The following is an 18,753-nucleotide window of genomic DNA, read 5'->3' on the forward strand; positions in this document are numbered from 1 at the left end:
TTGTCCGAGTTAAATCAGCATCGAACATTTTTGAAATTTGCTGATACACCACTTTTTGAAGAAAATGTTTATTTTATGCTTTCAGTTTTTTATTTTGTCTTTTTGGTTGGAAGATCAACTCAGAGGGGGAGTGCAATGTAATTGTTTTGAATTAACTGCTTTTATTTTGTTTTCCCGGTTTGAAAATTGTATAGTATCAAATTTGTCGTACCAGTTAATTAGGGTGGGAAATTCATAGAGTTGGTTAAGTTGGTTAATAACATTCGCTGTTTATTTAATGGTAGCAATAGGTGTACTGATGCTCTTAATGAGCCATAACATTGTCTCAAAGGAGGTAAACAAGTGTAATGAATGCAATAATAATTGAACATGAGTCACATTCCAAACAAATACTGCAAAAATTTCACATCCCCCAAAAAAATTTCACATCTGAACAGTTTACCAAGTTGCGTGTATTTCAAAGCAGATGGCTCACGAGGTACTATTTATCTTAAATATAATTCCCTCCTTATTATAGACTTCTGGTTTTGTTTTAGTTATTCTTGGTATATAATAACTTGAAATAATTTATCATAATTGGATTAAGGAAGTTTAGGATAATTGAATCAAGGATTGTGGAGCTAAAGGACAAAGCTATGCCAGGCCTTTAGCTCCACATCATCAAAGATAAAAATAAATTACATCAAAAGAAGGGTACATCAAATAGAGTAAAAATTTAGAAAGCCAAAAACAAATTAAAAGCTTTATAAGATAATGCCTTCCACATGAGAAAAAAAGGTAAAAAATCTAAGGTCTTTTATATAAATTTTGTGTCAAAACGTAAGGACTAGAATCAGTTTAGGAGAAAGCAGTCATCATTCAATAAAATTTCAAAAAGAATTTAAAAGTCGGCAAGCATAATTCCTTGATTCTTGATGTCATTTAATAAAAAGTCTAAAAGTCGCAAGCAAAACGCGGAAAGGGAGCAATCGTGAGGTCAATAAGCTTGTAACTCGTTTGTACTGAGTCTTGAGAGGGGACATGTTAAGCAAGTCTGAAAGTATAAGGTCAGTCTTTCAGCTGAGTAGGAGGAGAGAATTTTGGCCGCTATTCAATGCAGCATTTAAAAAGCCAGATAGCAATCAACCCCTTAGGGTGGAGTGAAAAGGTAGAAAAGCAATCTTTTTATGAAGGAAGAAAGAAGCATTTAAGTGGCATTTAAATCGTAGTCGCAGACTCTTGTTAAAGAGATGATAGACGACTTTTATTAAAGGGTCTTGTTAAAGATTCTTTAGTGTTGGATCTACCCACCAGTGCCCTTTGCATTGTGGATGCAATGGCGTGTTAGGAAAGGAATGTGAAATACGTATCCAGTCAGACCACCGTACTTGCATAATGATGCCTTTTGAATGGAGGTTGAGAATAATCTGGTTGTAAAATTGCTCTTGGCTGCTTTTTACTTCCTTGTACAAAGTAAAAAGGAAGTATTGTAATCGCAAAAAGTTTCAGGCAGCATATTTCAACGAAAATATCTATTTTGACCGCTATCGAATGCAATTTAACGATGTTTTTGCATGATATCTGTACGTAAGGACAGAATAAAATACTCTTTTCCTTCAAAAAAATTATAAAACTGCTTTAAAATTAATTCTGAAGAGAATTTTTCTTGGCATCTGTATGAGCATATGTATGTACGTGCGTACGTACGTATCTCGCATAACTCAAAAACAAGTAGCCTCAGAACATTGAAATTTTGTATATAGGACTGCTATAACATGTAGATGTGCACCTCGTATTTTGGTTGCAATCGGCCGCAACAAATGTATATAAATATATTTATATATATATACATATCCACTCTGTTACCCGGCTCAGTGATCTCAGTTTCTTCACTCTTATATGTTTGTAAATTGTACATTTTTTGCTTTAAAAATGATTGTATCATGTTGTTTTTATCTTCCGGTTAAGATTTTTATGCCTTTAGTAAATCTGTATGCAATATTTTTACAGGGTTCGTAGCGGTCCTTACAAGTGCTTATAAGTCCTTATATTTGAAAATAAAATATAAAGGCCCTTATAGGTGCTTACTTTTTCTTTAAAGCACTTGTTTTTTTTTTTTTTTTTTTTTTTTTTTAGTGCTTATTTTTTGCTTTTAGTGCTTTTTTTAATGAACGCGCATTTTCCCCCCATACCAAAGCGGAAACTAAATAAACAACTTTTCTTCCTTATATGGAACGTCAGATGGTGAATCATACTCCCGAAAATAGCTTTTCCCCCTTTCTCTGCATTAACGTAACCTATGGTGCGCGCGATAGTACAGACAGGTGCACGTCGCTCTATTGGTCAAAAAATTGCGAAAACCGTAGAAAATTCCTGTACATTCGGTATTCTTTTCCTCCCATCCAAATACTACACACGTTTTAATTTCTATCAAGATTTTAATAATTTACATTCTCGTTCCGCGTGGTCAGTTCATATTCATGTTTATTATGATAGTTATGCTTATATTATGAGCATATGTATGAATATTTATAATAATATAGTTGCAGTAGCTGCTGAAGCGTAGATGAACTTCCAAAAATGGGTGTGTTTTTACACAGATTAGCTTTCTAAGGAATGATATTTGGAATGGCTTAAATAAAAGGAAAGTAATCAAATAGTCAAAATAATTTTTTTTTTTTTTCCCCAATACGTTAAACAGTTCGGAGGTTGGGAGTTTCTCCCCTTTCACCACAAAATCTCTAATATTGAAGCAGCGGACTTTTTTTTTTTTTTTTTTTGTCACTGTCCAGTCTGGATTGAATAGGACTAAAAGTTTTTGCGGTCTACCCAACCCAAGTGAAAAATGATTCTATCCGGAAATTTAAGGCAGTCTGTTCAAAATTAGAATCAAAAACACCCCAGATTAGTAAGTCTCTTTCTTCTCCTTTATTTAGTTGTGTATTCTCCAAATACTGGCAGCTGTTGATTCCGATTACGTAATATCACGTATGGAAGAATTACGCCGCACGTATTGCGCAATAATGTTTGCGGTGTTTTGCAGAGATAATTAATTTTGATGTTCAGTCTGAGATTTATTTATGAACACTTGAAATAGTTTTACTGTGCTTTCTAAGCAGAATATTTCTCAGTTCTCAGTTCCGTTGGTCTATTTTTATATGATGCACATATCGAAATGTCAAAATCATTTATTTAACCGAGAAATCTAAAGAACGGTTACAATCTCTCCCCCCCCTCTTCCTCTTTTTCCAGTTACGCTCGACTATACGGAATATTCGGCAATTTCCAAGTATGCGGGTTAGTTAAGCTTTTACTGTTAAAAGATGACTGCATGAAGCAATTTCCCGTCTCCTGATTTCAGAAATGTTCCTCTTTTTTACTTAAATTACTTTGCTTGGAATATATGTTAAGAGAAAACTGTTATGCAATGAAAATTTAGAAAATGTTCAGAATTTTGATTTAAGTTAAATTATTTAAATATTAATGTGAGTGGAAAAGTAAATTGTATTTATTATTAGGTGCCAAGCGAATACAATTAATATAGCTTATTATTATTTATTTTCTATATTTTGAACTGAAATTTCATCATTAAATCTTGTAATATAGTTTAGTTCTGCATAGTTTTTTTTCTCTCATTGTAAATGAATTCTGTAAATTGAACTATCATTTAAAATTTTTAAAAAAGTTAATTGTTTTCCATGGTTGAGGTAATGCTCATTCTCTTAATAAATATTGCATTGGAAGTCTAATTTTTGTTTTAAGGTTATGCAGTTGTGTATAATGTAGTTAAACAGGTGCTTATTTTTTTCTTAAAATGTGCTTGAAGAGTGCTTATAGGTGCTTATTTTTTTAACTAAAATGCGGCTACGAACCGTGTTTTAGAATTATCAACAATTTTAAAGTATTCTAAGTGCCGCTAAGCCTTTTTTTATGGCGACCATTGATGTTTACATTTGAAACAGAGACTAGTGGATTTGTTTCCAATATAGAGAAACTTAGCTTTGCAACAACAAAGATAATGCATTCATTTATTATTGCCAATTAAATCATGCTTAATTCTTTCTGGAATTTTTTCGAGGAAATAAGTGTTTAAGATTTACTTCGTAATTTTTAATATAGATATTTTGTATAATTGTAATTTTTAATTGTAATTGATTGTAATTTTTAATATAGAGTTTTTATATATTTTTGCCTTCTCGCGAAGTGAGAACTGAATTAATAAATGAGAAATACTCAATGGTCTGAAAAACAGTTTCTTTTTTGTTTTGTTTGCTTGATTTCTTTTGTACATCATTCTAGCTTTACTATAGTATTGAATAGAACGTATGGCAACGATTAGATAATTCTATTCTTTAAATGATATAAATTTTGTGCATTATGAGTTATAATATGAACAAAATATATAAGTCAACTGTTATATAATTATTGGATTATGTAACAGTTAACTCAGTTTCCGTTATATAATTATTATATAAGTCAACTGTTATATAATTATTAATACTGTTAAGTTAATCTAGCGCCAGAGTGTCCCTATTTTAAACAAATACTGTGAATTTTAAAGAATGCATTTATTCTATTGTGGTTTATGCGCTGTCGGCGAAGTAGATTTAATTCAATCCAATAAGTTTAAATGAAATGCAAGAAAAAATGCGTATAATTTAATATTTCGTACAAGGAAGTCGTGGTGTACACATCAGATTTTTTTATGACGTGACCACAGGATCATATACAGGCAAAGTATCCAATGAGATGGATATTTTTCAAAAATCTGTCCAAAAGTCGCTGTATAAAGTGATTAATGGGCATACTTTTGAGTTCATTGTTAATGTCATCGTTCCTTATGAGCCATGGAGCGTTTAGTATCTGTCTTAAAATTTCGATTGAAAAATTTGAACCTGTTTTCGATTAGAGCAACTGAGCCCATTGATAGGACTAGCATGGGTGATAATTGGCCTGATCGTTGATTTGTAAAGCAAGATCTTGTTATCAAGCGACAGGTCACTATTTCTAGCGAAAAAGGGGCACAGGTTGGCTTTGCCCGTCTTTACATTCGCAATAATATTTTTAACGTGAGGTTGCCAGGTAAATTTTGAATCTAGGATAATTGGAAGAATTAAAATTAATTTTTTAGTCGTATAAAAGCGATCTAGAAATTTAAATTCTTTTATATTTTATTCTACATTAAACATTTAATTTCTTCTGTATGGTAATAATAGTTTATTTAATTGCAGAGAAGATATTCCTCTGTGATGATACGTATTGTGAGTTACCCACAGCTTTGGAAGTATTTTGGTTACCTGTTATCCGAAGTTTACATCATTCAGAATTAATACCAGACTTTGTTGAACTCATGTTACTTAAACAAACAGATGAACTGATTTGTCAAAAACAAGTAGTTGCATGGGCAATCAAATTTATACAGGCTGGTGTCTTTTTTTGTAAGTTATATCTTAATTTATTTTCTCCAGTATTAGCCTCTTATATATGTATGAGAGAAACATGATTTCAAAATTTTTCATATTTATTAATTCCTTTTATGAAGTATAGTTGATATGCCCATATATGGAAAATCCATTGACTGCAAGAGACTGTACCAATCACACCAAACTAGAAAAACCCATTTACTAAATACAAGAAAAAATGTTCTATTATTATTTTTATTTCAAATTTATTATATTTTTCATTTATTTATATTTAATTTTTCATTATCTTTTATTAAGGAGATATACTGTAAAAGCAATTATTTTCACGAGAAAATATAAGTCTCGCAAAATATTTTTTTTTTTCCCCTCAAATAATAATAAAAAATTAATACTGTTCTGTAGTAGGCAGGTCCCAAATTTTAATCTCCCCGCCCAAAAAAAATGTGTGATAGAGGGGGAAAAGGAGTCTTTACTCTAGAATAATAACGAACATGTGTAATCAAGGTTACACCAAACCCAGCATGTTTGAAGAAGACTTTTTCATTTTTGGTGAAAAATCCTGTAGTTTGGCATCTTTTCTTTAATAGGCAAAAATGGTAGATGGGATTTTCTATAAGTATCCAACGTTTAAATAAATTTAAAAAAGAAATCGATGAGTATTAGGATTCTGTTTTAATTCTTTTTAATTAGAGAATTCTTTAGTTATTATTAATTAATTAATAAGAAAGTTATTATTAATTAATGAATCATGAAAAAAAAATCGGCTGTTTTTAAGCACATTATTTTATTTATTTGTTTATTAAGTCTACTGTAGAAATTCGTAGAACTGTTTTTGAAGATTGAACCAATATTTAATCAGTTAATTTTGATATTTAATTTTACTTTGCATTAATAAAGGTGCATTACTAAGTTTCATTCACATAATAGTATGCACATTTAGAGTATATACATTAATTTCATTTTCTTTATATTTAAATATATTTTGATAAATGAAAGCTTTTCTTTCCTTCACAGTGTTTTCTCAGCGTAAAGTGCTAGGAAATTATAAAACAAAATTAGCCTAAGCACATAAAATTTAGAATATGTATTTAAATTTTAATGTATTTTACATTAGAATCACGTTATAAATAATTCGGTAATCTGAATTATGCATTACAAAGTGAATTTAAGTTGAAATGAAATTCTTTTGAAATGATGTCACTGTGTAATGTGAAATGTCCCTGGAAACTCCCAGGTTTTCATTGTATAGAAGTTGTCAGCTACAATATATATAAGAAAATATTTTTTAATTAAAGAAAAAGAATCAAACAAAATTATTTTGCATTAAAAAAGGTGCATTACTAAGTTTTATTCACATAATAGTATGCACATTTAGAGTATATACATTAATTTCATTTTCTTTACATTTAAATATATTTTGATAAAGGAAAGCTTTTCTTTCTTTCACAGTGTTTTCTCAGTGTAAAGTGCTAGGAAATTATAAAACAAAATTAGCCTAAGCGCATAAAATTTAGAATATGTATTTAAATTTTAATGTATTTTACATTAGAATCACATTATAAATAGTTCAGTAATCTGAATTATGCATTACAAAGTGAATTTAAGTTGAACTGAAATTCTTTTGAAATGATGTCACTTTGTAATGTGAAATGTCCCTGGAAACTCCCAGGTTTTCATTGTATAGAAGTTGTCAGCTACAATATATATAAGAATTTTTTTTTTTTTTTTTTTTTCTTTTTTCCAGTTTTAGCAAAATATTTTTTAATTAAAGAAAAAGAATCAAGCCAGATTTGCGATTTTACAAAATAATAAAACATATCAGAGATTCTTTATTTGGGTTTTATACTTGTTATTTTCAAAATTAATAAAATTGTGTTCTAAAAGTAGGAATAGTGCGTGCAGCATTTTTGGACAAAATTATGTTCTTTTTTTTTTTTTTTTTTTTTCCCAGAATTGTGCTTTCTTTGGAAAACACCTTGTTACTATATATGCTACTTTGTAAAGGAAAAAAATATTCTTTTATCATTTTAGATACATTAGGATAATTGGACTCGTTCTACCAAATGAAGAGCAATTTTTCTCTTTTTATAACCTTTTCTTAACTTTTGAATAAAAATTGATTAGCCATTTGTTTCACATCCTGTGCATTTGAAGAACTACTTTTGCTGTACAATTCCTATAAGCTTTTATTGTTCATCATTTTCATTATTTTGAAATTTTAATTTTGTTAAATGATCATCTCTCATTTTCTTTAAGAGAAAAACTTAAGAGAGACTCTGAATTTCTTTTTCTGTTAATTATAGTAAAATGTTTTTAGCTGTTTGATAAAAAAATTTACAAATCTTAGATCCAAAATACTCTTTTCAAGTCAACCATCCATCTTGTCAGGTAACTTAGTCTGCTGTGGAAGGATTGTCTTAGATAGATGATTCAGTGTCAGTTTGTGTTTATATTAAGAGAAATGCTAATTATTTTCATTGATAGTGCCATGAAAACATTCATTTTAGTTGTTTCTAAAAAGTGTTAAGGGGAAAAAAAAAAAAAAAAAAAGAATTACTGAGGTTTTCTTTAAATATGTCTTTCATGAATTCAACATCAAGTAAATTATAAAACTTGATTTTTAATATTTATTGAATGCTACTGCTATTGGAAGGAATTTCAAAAATGACTGATTTTGATATTGCTATGTCATTAATGATTTTTCTAAAGATTTAGGTGTAGCACTCTTGCGTTTGGTAAGTGATGCATTCTGCAAACCTTTACATATCTTGAATTTGGTGCAAGTTAGTGAGTCCTTTTAATGTAATTTCATAAAAATGGTAATTTTTATATGTGCACACTTAACTAACATGTATATATATATATATATATATATATAATAACATAAGCAAAGGGAAAGAAGGACTATTTAAGAAGCCTGTGCCTAGGCTGCAGTGATTTAATTAAACATAATCAAATGAATGAAATGGGAATACTGCTATCAAAAATTTATTTTACAGAAACCAAAAGGTAAAATAAAAATTATTTTTGAAAAGAATTTTGAAATATTGTAAAAGAAAAAGTGACAGATGGAAGAAATTGCCTTACAAACACTAGCTGATAGTTGTAGAAAAGCAAATTAAATTAAGATGCAAAAATATAAATGCAGATTAAATGAAAATTATAGCAGTATCACAGAAATTTACTGAAAAATGAACAATTGGAAAGTCGTTTGTTGTCATAGGACTTTACGATAAAATGTCTACTATCTCCATGCAATGATTTTTTAATGCTAAATTTACTAGGTCTTTCTGTTGCTGATCTATTTCTGTTTAATTTTCTACACTCTCAATAGGAGTTTGCAAAAGGAATAATGCAATCTCTCGTCTGAAATCTAAAAGACTCTTTTTATTTCCAATAGTAGAAAGTTGTGATATCTTATATAATTTATCAGTATTGCCAATTTGACTGTTGTCAGCTAAATGCAAATTCTGCTTCATTTTCCTGTACTGCAAACATGATATCGATTCTCGTACAATAGGAACAGAAATGCCTTTATCAAGTGACCAATACATTTCTTTTTGATGTAAAGAATGATATCCTGTAAGCAATAATATTCTAATAAATCTTTCCATATAGGCTTCAGATGCAGTAAATTCTGAGAGATTTTTTTGCTCAGCACATATATATGTCTGTTCAATGAGAAGAGAGTAAATGCCTATACCAAAAAGAAAATCGAAAATCTCTCCAGTAGTTTTACCATGTATTTTGTCTTTTATAGTTTCTCTTCTCTCTCTTTATTTTCTTCCTGAGACATAACTGAAGGTTCCTTTTTTATCCATTTCAAGTTTTCAGTTTTCTGCTTTTTAAACTTTTTCTTATGACTACCACTGCTTTTAGAAGGCTGAAACTTGATTCTTACTTGAATTTCAACTTCCCTGGCGATATCATTTGGTAAAATATCATTATCATTATTTAAAACATTGTCATTCCTTTCTTCTTCATCAGTAGCTTCTGCAATTTCTGGGGAAACAACAACAATATCAGTTTCATTCTCGTCATTATTAACATTATCGTCATCTGTTTGTTCATCAAAAAAATCTTTTATGCGTTTCTTCTAATGTAAGATACCATGTTATAGGCATTTTTACAGCAGCCAGGACATGAACCAGAACATCAAAAGAAATTAGTAAAAAAGGAGCTTACCCGTTTCCTGCTGAGGTTGCGTCAGCACAACACCTGTTTTCCCTTCCTTCCCAACACAAATATAAACATCTGATTGATGTAATGTTCTGATAAATGGAACCTTGACTAAAAATAGATCACTTGTAAAGAGGGGGATTCTTTTGTTAAATATTTTCAGCAAAAGTACCCCGTCGAAAATTTTGCTCAAATGTTGGTTAAAATATGAGATTAATTATTATAAACAAAATGATTGTTGAAAGCAAATATTTTTTTACAGAAATAATCTTCATAATATTTCCTACACAAAATCATCTGCTGGTACAAAATACCATAGGTAGTTATATTGTTTCATAAGAATAAATTGAATTTAAATACAAATTTAATTAATTCTTTGTGCCATTCCTGCAAGGAACGAAATTTAAATTTAAACAAATTTAAATTTTAACAAACATGTATATACATAAAAAAGCAAATTTAAAGTTAATATAATTAAAAAAAGTGTAAACATATAAAAGATTTAATTTTCGAACTAATCTACAATATCATTTAAATTCAGATAGCATAAGCAAATAAAGTGCAAAACCAAACCATGAAAATAAATTCACCAATTTAGCAAATTAAAATTAATCTAAATTAAAAAAAAAAAAAAAATTCATAAGTGAATGACTGTTGAGCAGGCAGGAGACAGACTTATCAAGGTGAAGTTGCCTCCAAACCTAACTCTCCAATCATTCAATTCGTGTTTCGTTATTCATGCAGGCAAGGGTAAAAGTCAAAACTAAAAGTAAAGAGTGAAGAATGTCCAAAAAGAAATACCAATAAAGTGGTACCTTTAGAAATTAGCAATTAAAAGTTCTAAAAGGAGAATACCAATGAAGCCTTTTGAGAAATAAGCAATGTGAAGTCAAGTATTAAATTAAACTTTTTAAAAAAATTAAAAATTTTAAAAATTACTTTTTCAGAAAAATTAATTCAGAAACCAATGCATTTTATTAATTCTAATTTTAAAGTCGCTCTCTAAATAATTTAGTTTAATTAATTTAAATAGTTTAATACAATAGTTCAATTTTTAATTAATTTTAGTGAATTAATTAGCAATAACATTTAAATTCCCAGTTTTTTAAAAATTTCCTGTCAAAACATTTAGTTAAAAATTTTTACTTTAAAAATTTACTGTATTGTAGGTTAGCTCCCTCTTTACTTTTATAATGGCTCATATCAATCACGTAAATTTCCATAAATGTCATTCTAGCAAATGACTTACTTGTAAAGTTAGCAATATGCCTTTTAACCCTTTCGTGGGCCATTTATTTCTCTTTGAATTTCTGCCGTTTTTTTATGTTTTATTATCAATTAAACAATAGCATTTAAGGAAATATATTTTATTTTCCCAAATTTTTTGTTTACATTTAAATTCTAGGGGTGGGAAGTATACTTCCCACGGGACCTTTTATGGTCATAGAGAAAATTCAATTTAAAGGCGATTATTTGCCGTGAAAAGATGAGAAACATGTTGCAATGCACAAGTGTACTTTAGATACTGCACACATATAGCGGGTCCTCTTTTCTTGGGCCTTTGTGCTACATTTCTTACATCGTCTATAATTGAAAACCATCTTACATCAGCATACATCATCCGGAACTGCACACCGTTTTGCTTGGAGCTAGCAGGACGGCTTTTCTTTTTTCGAGGAATATCCGTCTATTAGTTGACGAGCTAATGCTATACGGAATGTTAGCTCGTCTAAATTTCTCTTTCTCTTGTTTCCTTGCCACGGTATAAAACTATTTACGATGCCAAGATCAATAAGAAAATAAAAAATACGATGCCACCATTCTACAGATCTTCTTCCTGTTTGGAACCTTTTTTTTCTTTCATCGAAGCAATCAACCCCTCCCATGATATTGTTATATACGGCAACAGCTTTAGGGCAAGGTACTTCTGTTTTAGTACCATCATTTTTTGTACAATTTACAGATGTAATAATCACTGAATTATGTGCAGTAGTCAACAATGTAACAGCCTTTTTGTCCATCCACTTTATTGCAGCAACACCTTCCTTAATTAGGAACCCTGATTCCCCTCTTTGTAGTTTGTTATTAGCCTTCAGTATTGGTGGAAGATCCTTCCTTTGCGGCCTCACAGTCCGCACAGAAAACAGACCACTTATAAGTAGACTTTTTGCAAGCCTAAAAGATGTCAAATAATTATCATACCTGTCTGTTTCACATCTTCCGTTAGTTTAGTTATTACTGTTTCTGCTGTTTCCCCTAAGCTCAATATTTTATCCTTATTATCAGAAGTTTCTTTTTCAGAATAAATTTCAAATTTTTTAATATATCCAGTCATAGAGTCTGCTAAACATCACACCTTGTAACCTTTTTTTATAGGCTTCATTGGCATATACTGCTTCAATGAAGTTCTCCCTTTGAAAGCTATCATACATTCATCTATTCATAATGTTGACGAAGGTTCATAGACTTTAGGTATGGAATCATTGAGCTGTGAGAGGATGCCTGACTTTATGGAGTTTATCATGCCCAAATTGCCCACGTGGATTTATGCTGTTATCGTTTACATATAAAGTCTCAGTTATTTTTTTGAACCTCTTTGCGATTATTATTCTTGCTACTGATTGAACATTGAGAATAGGGTCTGTGCTCCTGTAGTTTTTCAGTTCAGGCAATTGATGTATACCCATGAGTATATGCATACCTACCCATGTTTTCAATTCTTCTGATGTGATTTCCTTCCAGTTCAGGATGTTTTTTGGTATGACCCAATCTCTTCCTTTTCTTAGGCTGCTTTGCATATGAGTTTCGTCAACAATATTCTGTAAAATTTCCTCGGTAAAAATTATGCCAAAATAATCCTTTTCTTTCGCAGTAGAATTGAATGATATTTTCAAATGTATTTTCAAAAATAGTCTAATTTTTTCAACATACCTATTGCACGTGGCTTTTATACATGATGCAATAGCATTTTCACATTTCACCCATTATTTAGTATTCAATATCAGATAGTTACAGCAGAAATATACAAAATAAGAAAACGTAATTATAATAAAAACAGTGTTTTACTTACATTTGTAGCAAAATCGTATAGCAATGCAAATGTCAAATCAAAACAGGTGTCTCAGTGGAACAGATCTCGCACAACGAGTTCGAACTTTCAAAACAAATGTGGTAATTCTGTTTTCAATCGATTGAACACAGATGGCAGCACAATACTGAAGTGGGAATTAGAGTTCCCAACGTTATAATAGCAAAGCCAATATATTATAGTGGGTTTTGTGCTTCCCACAGGTGTATTTCCCAGGAACATGTAGGTGAGAAGTAACCTTCCCACGGCCCACGAAAGGGTTAATATCACAGCCACTAAACAACTCCCCTTTTGAAAAACATATAATTGCATTTATCTAATCACTTGTAACATATGAAATCTTAAATATGTTGGACAAACCAAAAAATAGTCTTAATATTAGAATTAACAACCACAGAGCACACATTAAAAAATTTGCAACTACTAATTTTAACACACTTAATACAGCTGAATTAGAACATTTTCAAATACATGATTTCAAAAAAATTAATATTCAAAATTTGGACATTGTGCCTGAATACAAAGTTAGATTATTTCAAGAGTCACTCTACATACTTAAATTCAAAACACTTTACCCTTATGGACTCAATACATTCAACCAACACATTAAATTAAATTCTGAAATTCCAACTTACAGCCATTTTAAATTATTCAGTAAAAAAACATTACGAGGAACCAGAGCAGGTAATAAACAAAAAAATAAACTTTTCAACAATAGATACAAAAAAGTTAAATGATAATATTAATAATTACTTTCTTGCTGAAAATTTCACTAAAAATCTAATTACTTGGTTGCATACTTGTAAGCACAATTTCTTAAAATTACTTATAAAATTTGTAAAACAGCATTTTACAGGGCACAATATTATCAAAGACCTTATTATTGACTTTTGCAATTATAAATTCTCTACAAATAACAAATACAATAAATATTACTGCAAAATCAATTCTCGCAAAGTAAGAACTGATTTAATTAAATGAGAAATACTCAATCGTCTGTGAAAAACTGTTTCTTTTTTGTTTTGTTTGCTTAATTTCTTTTATACATCATTCTAGCTTTATTATAGTATTTGAATAGAACATGTGGCAACGATTAGATAATTCTATTCTTTAAATGATATAAATTTTGTGCATTATGAGTTATAATATGAACGAAATATGTAAGCTAACTGTTGTATAATTATTGGATTATATAACAGTTATTTTCTATTATATAATTATTATATAAGTTAACTGTTATATAATTATTAATACTGTTAAGTGAATCTAGTGCCAGAGTGTCGCTATGGTAAACAAATACTAGAATGAATTATAAAGAATGCATTTATTCTATTGTGGTTTATGCGCTGTCGGCGAAGTAGATTTAATTCAATCCAATAAGTTTAAGTGAAATGCAAGAAAAAATGCGTATAATTTAATATTCCAATACAAGGAAGTCATGTGGTGTACACATCAGATTTTTTTTTTTATTATGAATTAGTTCTTTTTGTTTCTATGGTTTATATAAATTATGTCTAGTTCCTTTTTAGTTTCATTTTATTGATATGCATATTCGTGTCGGGGAGGTTTCTGTAGACAAGGGTTTCTAAAATGCATTGGTTTCTGAATTAATTTTTCTGAAAAATTAATTTTTTAAAATTTTAATTTTTTTAAAGTTTAATTTAATATTTGACTTTACTATATTGCTTATTTCTCAAAAGGCTTCATTGGTATTTTCCTTTTAGAACTTTAATATTTAATTGCTAATTTCTAAAGGTACCACTTTGGTATTTCTTTTTGGACATTCTTCACTCTTTACTTCTGGTTTTGACTTAAAACCTTGCCTGCATGAATGGCGAAACACGAATTGAATGATTGGAGAGTTAGGTTTAGAGGCAACTTCCCCTTGATAAGTCTGTCTCCTGCCTGCTCATCAGTCATTCACTTATGCATTTAAAAGAAATTTTTAGATTAATTTTAATCTGTTAAATTGGTGAATTTTATTTTCATGGTTTGGTTTAGCACTTGATTTACTTATGCTATCTGAATTTAAATGATATTGTAGATTAGTTCGAAAATTAAATCTTTTATATGTTTGCACTTTTTTAAAATTATTTAAACTTTAAATTTGCTTTTTTACGTATATGCATGTTTGTTAAAATTTTAATTTGTTTAAATTTAGCTAGTTATATTTATATACGCATTTATTTTGACCGTTGCGTCAACGCAACACCAGTGGCTAATGGGTTAAGCTGAAAACTGTTGTAAGAAAGTTTAGTCATTGTCAGCCAAGGAAAACTAGAGTCACTGATGACTGATATATCACCCTGTATGCCAAAAATGATCGAAACCAGACAGCAAGCGACTTTGCGCAGCAGTTATGCTTGGCAACCAAACGACAGGTGTGGCATATTCGCCTACCGTACTGAAAGCTAGATATCATCACCAGCGTCATTTACAATAGTGTAGAGAACACAAAGATTAGGCTCTTCATCATTGGAGTCGCTCTGTTTATCACTAATCTTTCGACTGAAGACGTTACTGAGTCATGTCTATCTGACAGATGTTTCTCGGCATCAGTTGATGTGGAGAAAGATAGGGACATGCTTTCATCTCACTAGGGATAGAGATCAATGGAGTAGTCTTGGGGTGCTTGTATGAGGAGTCATTATGAATAAATGGACAAATGGAGCTCAATATTTTTATCAGAAGTTCGCTTTAGTTCATTGCTATGATAAATTTCATCTTCCCATGTGTATCTTTTTCAGTGTGCCATTGATCCCCACTTTGTTTTTATGGAAAAGCAGTGCATGGCCACACAGGACACATGCTGTTGAGAACCTCCTGGAAAGTGAAGATATTCACAGAATAGATTGGGCAGCATGCTTTGCTGATTAAAATCTCATTGAGCATGTATTGGATATTTTAGGCAGATGCCTGGTGGTATGATATTACCCTCCAGAGAATACTAGGCAACTAAAACAGATGCTCCTTGAAGAATGGAAAACTTTACCGCAAGAAGTATTAAATAATCTGGTGTTGAGTATCAACAGATGGTGCAGTGGAACTATCCCTTACTAAAGCTCTTTGGTTTGTTCTTCCATTTGGCTGATCAGTTTTTGTACCAAGACCATTCTATCAATAAAGCCACATCCTATTATTAATTTAGAAGTCAAACAATAAAAATCAGCATTATGTTTCCTCTGCTAAGCACTATCATAACTAGTCCTGTAAAAATTTGAGAGCAAAATGCTGATTTTTGTTGTTTGACTTCTAAATTAATACTTGTTCGGCATGCTGTTGTATCTTAACCATATTCTGTTAGTTCTGTATTTTAAGTATATTATTCATTTTTCTGCTACTGTACTTTTCTCATCGTTAAGTACTGCATTTTGCCTCTGTAGTATGAGTATTTTGTCTTCCAGTTGATTTTGTGTGGAATTACGATCGAATCAGAAAAGTTGCTTAAGTTCTGCACACTGGTTATATTTGATAATTTAAAGATAAATAAGCAATAAACACTTGTGGTGATATGCATGAGCATGTTCATCAATGAAGGGAAGTCTGGGCCATTTGCTACAACAGTTTCTGTAGTAAGCCAATATTTTTTAATTCCTGAGAATTGGTTCTCGCAGATATGCAAGGACTATGGCTATCTAACCACGGGTAGCTCTTTTTTTTTTTTTCTCTCCGCTGGTGTGATACATCTACACTCTTGAAGTGTAGTAGTTCTTCTACAGCTTCCAGCATGCTTTTGCGTAGCACTTCCACATTTGGGAACTTTGTTTATGTGTGAGATAAATACTCTGTGACATGTCTGTTGGTGTTTTGCAACTTGAGTGACACTTTGGCCTACGTCAAAATGTCTGACTGCTTGATCACGATTATTTGCAGTCAGATGATGTTTTAGAAACATTCTGCAGTCAGTACTTCCTGTCAAAAATAAAAATTTGCTGTAATATATTCAGAAGTTGACAGTGCAATTTTCCCCTCAAATTCTACTTCTTGCAATTATGAATAAAGAAATGGTTTGAGTGTACTGTCTTTTACGAGGTAGGATTCAAAAGTTCCCAGACTGAGTCTATAATGTAAAAAATATCATGAATTACAGAAACACATCCTCCTTCGAAATAAGACCTTTGTGCAACAGCTCACTTTTGCCAACACCTGTAAAGTTCTTCAAAGTATGTCTGGAATCCATTTTTGCCTATGTCCTTTAATTGAGCATGAGATACACATTTTAAATTCATCTGAAGATTGAAGTCGATGACCCTGCAAGCATCTTGCCAGTTCAGGAAATAGGAAGAAATTTCAAAGTGCGAGATCAGATGAGTAAGGCTGATGAGGCAAAACAGTTGTGTTCGTTTTCGCAAGAAAGTCATTGACGAGTACGGATTCGTGAGTAGGAGTCTTTGTCATGCAACAGAACTCATGACACATTTTTGGTCTCTTCTGGATCGACTCACGCAAACGACGCAGGATATCGATATAGAGTTCTTTGCTCATACTGTGTCCTTCAGTGATAAATTCCTGATGCACAATGTCCTGGATATCGAAGAATACCTCTAGCATGACCTATCCTTTAGAGCGATCTTGGCAGAATTTCTTCTTCTATGGTGATTGGGGTGATTTTCATGTTGCCGATGCTCTCTTGGTTTGCGGTTTGTACCACCATTTCTCATGTATAGTAACAATTCCAAATAGGGAAGGATATTTTTCAACAGCTGAGATTAAGTCTCCTGCCATTTCCATTCAAATTCCCTTTTTATCTAGGTTTAACATGCGGGGAACGATGTGTTGATACACCCTATGCATGCTAAGATCCTTAGTCAGTGTCTGCTGACATGTGGAAAGTAGAAAGAGATTTAATACATTATCCTCTTTTTGTCATAACCTTCATAGTTAACCCTCATTAATACTAATGCAATACATGGTAAAGCAGCCTTTTGCTTTGATTTTGCAATAATTAGGTAAATTACAATTTTACTTGTGGTTTTAAAGGCTGAAATTTGCATTTTCTTGAATTCGGGGAATTTTCTTCCCAAGGAGAGGCACTGACTTTTTCTTAGCTTTCTAGGAACTATGCTTCTTTTTCTTGGATTCCAGACATGTAAAATAATGCTAATTTTATTAATTACAAAATAAATAGGGGTTATGTTTGTTATTTTTTACTTATTAACGTATTTTTATTTGCATTAATGAACTTTCAATAAAAAATAATATAGAATGATCTTCTTCATTTATACTGCCTAAATTCTACATAAAGAAATAGTATGTGTTAGTATATAGTAATTGTAAATAATTTGTGTTATTCTCATTAATGGTGTTAGAAATAAGAATATTTGTATAGTAAACACATCGTATATGACAGCTTTATGTGTTTACACATGATGTAAACAAATATCTTTACCATAGAATTAAAATTTTTACCCCTGTATATTTGGTATATTAATCTGAAAATGTACATTTACGGTGCATTCTCATTATTTTTTGAAAAATTCTTCTGAGCTACTCTCTCATCATTTTGTTTTTTAAAATGAATTCCCCATTTTGAAATTTGCTGTTCTCATTGTAATTTTTTAGTACATTTATATAAATTCTATTTCAGTTCCTGAATCACAAATGACTAACTATTTTTTAAACAAAGGAGTATCTTACAACTGGAAACGATTGCTTTATGCATGCACAAAAAATCCATGCAAATTTACCCCATATCTTTTGCCTGTGTAAGTATACTTTATTATATAAATATTATATTAGGTTGCCCTAGAAGTTTCTTTTATGATTCTACAAGCATTTTCTTTATTCATCATATTTATGTAAACTTACAACCTTATTTTTTAGAAATGTCATATTATTAAGTTGATGGGTAGCCTATTCAAAACACATTTGTTTATGATGATTTATACATGGTCTCTTGAACTATTAGCAGTCAAACGAAACATTTTTCAGTTGTTTTGAAAAAGGCATCAGTGCTTATGATTCATTACAATCGTTTCTTTTATTTATGAGACTGATGATACAAGTGTTTAGACAGTTTATGCTTGTTTTCAGAGGCTGTAAGACAATCTTAATATCGGAGTTGATCATAGTAGCCATCCATGC

General features: G+C 30.6%; 1 protein-coding gene across 5 annotated transcripts in view; it reads left to right on the forward strand.

The window, feature by feature from the left end:
- Positions 1 to 18,753, forward strand: part of LOC118183211 (ribosomal biogenesis protein LAS1L) — a 163,453-nt gene that overhangs the window by 66,623 nt on the left and 78,077 nt on the right. For 4 of the 5 annotated variants that reach the window (XM_085818615.1, XM_085818616.1, XM_085818618.1 and 1 more), the window contains 2 exons: positions 5,211 to 5,417; positions 18,257 to 18,374. In XM_085818615.1, coding sequence (XP_085674741.1) covers positions 5,211 to 5,417; positions 18,257 to 18,374 — 325 coding nt within the window. The remainder of the gene's footprint in view (positions 1 to 5,210; positions 5,418 to 18,256; positions 18,375 to 18,753) is intronic. The other variant, XM_085818617.1, reaches the window with a different exon arrangement.

Source organism: Stegodyphus dumicola, chromosome 6, assembly GCF_044657685.1.
Source record: "Stegodyphus dumicola isolate Sdum_Otavi_A_Nest chromosome 6, ASM4465768v1".
Taxonomy (NCBI): domain Eukaryota; kingdom Metazoa; phylum Arthropoda; class Arachnida; order Araneae; family Eresidae; genus Stegodyphus; species Stegodyphus dumicola.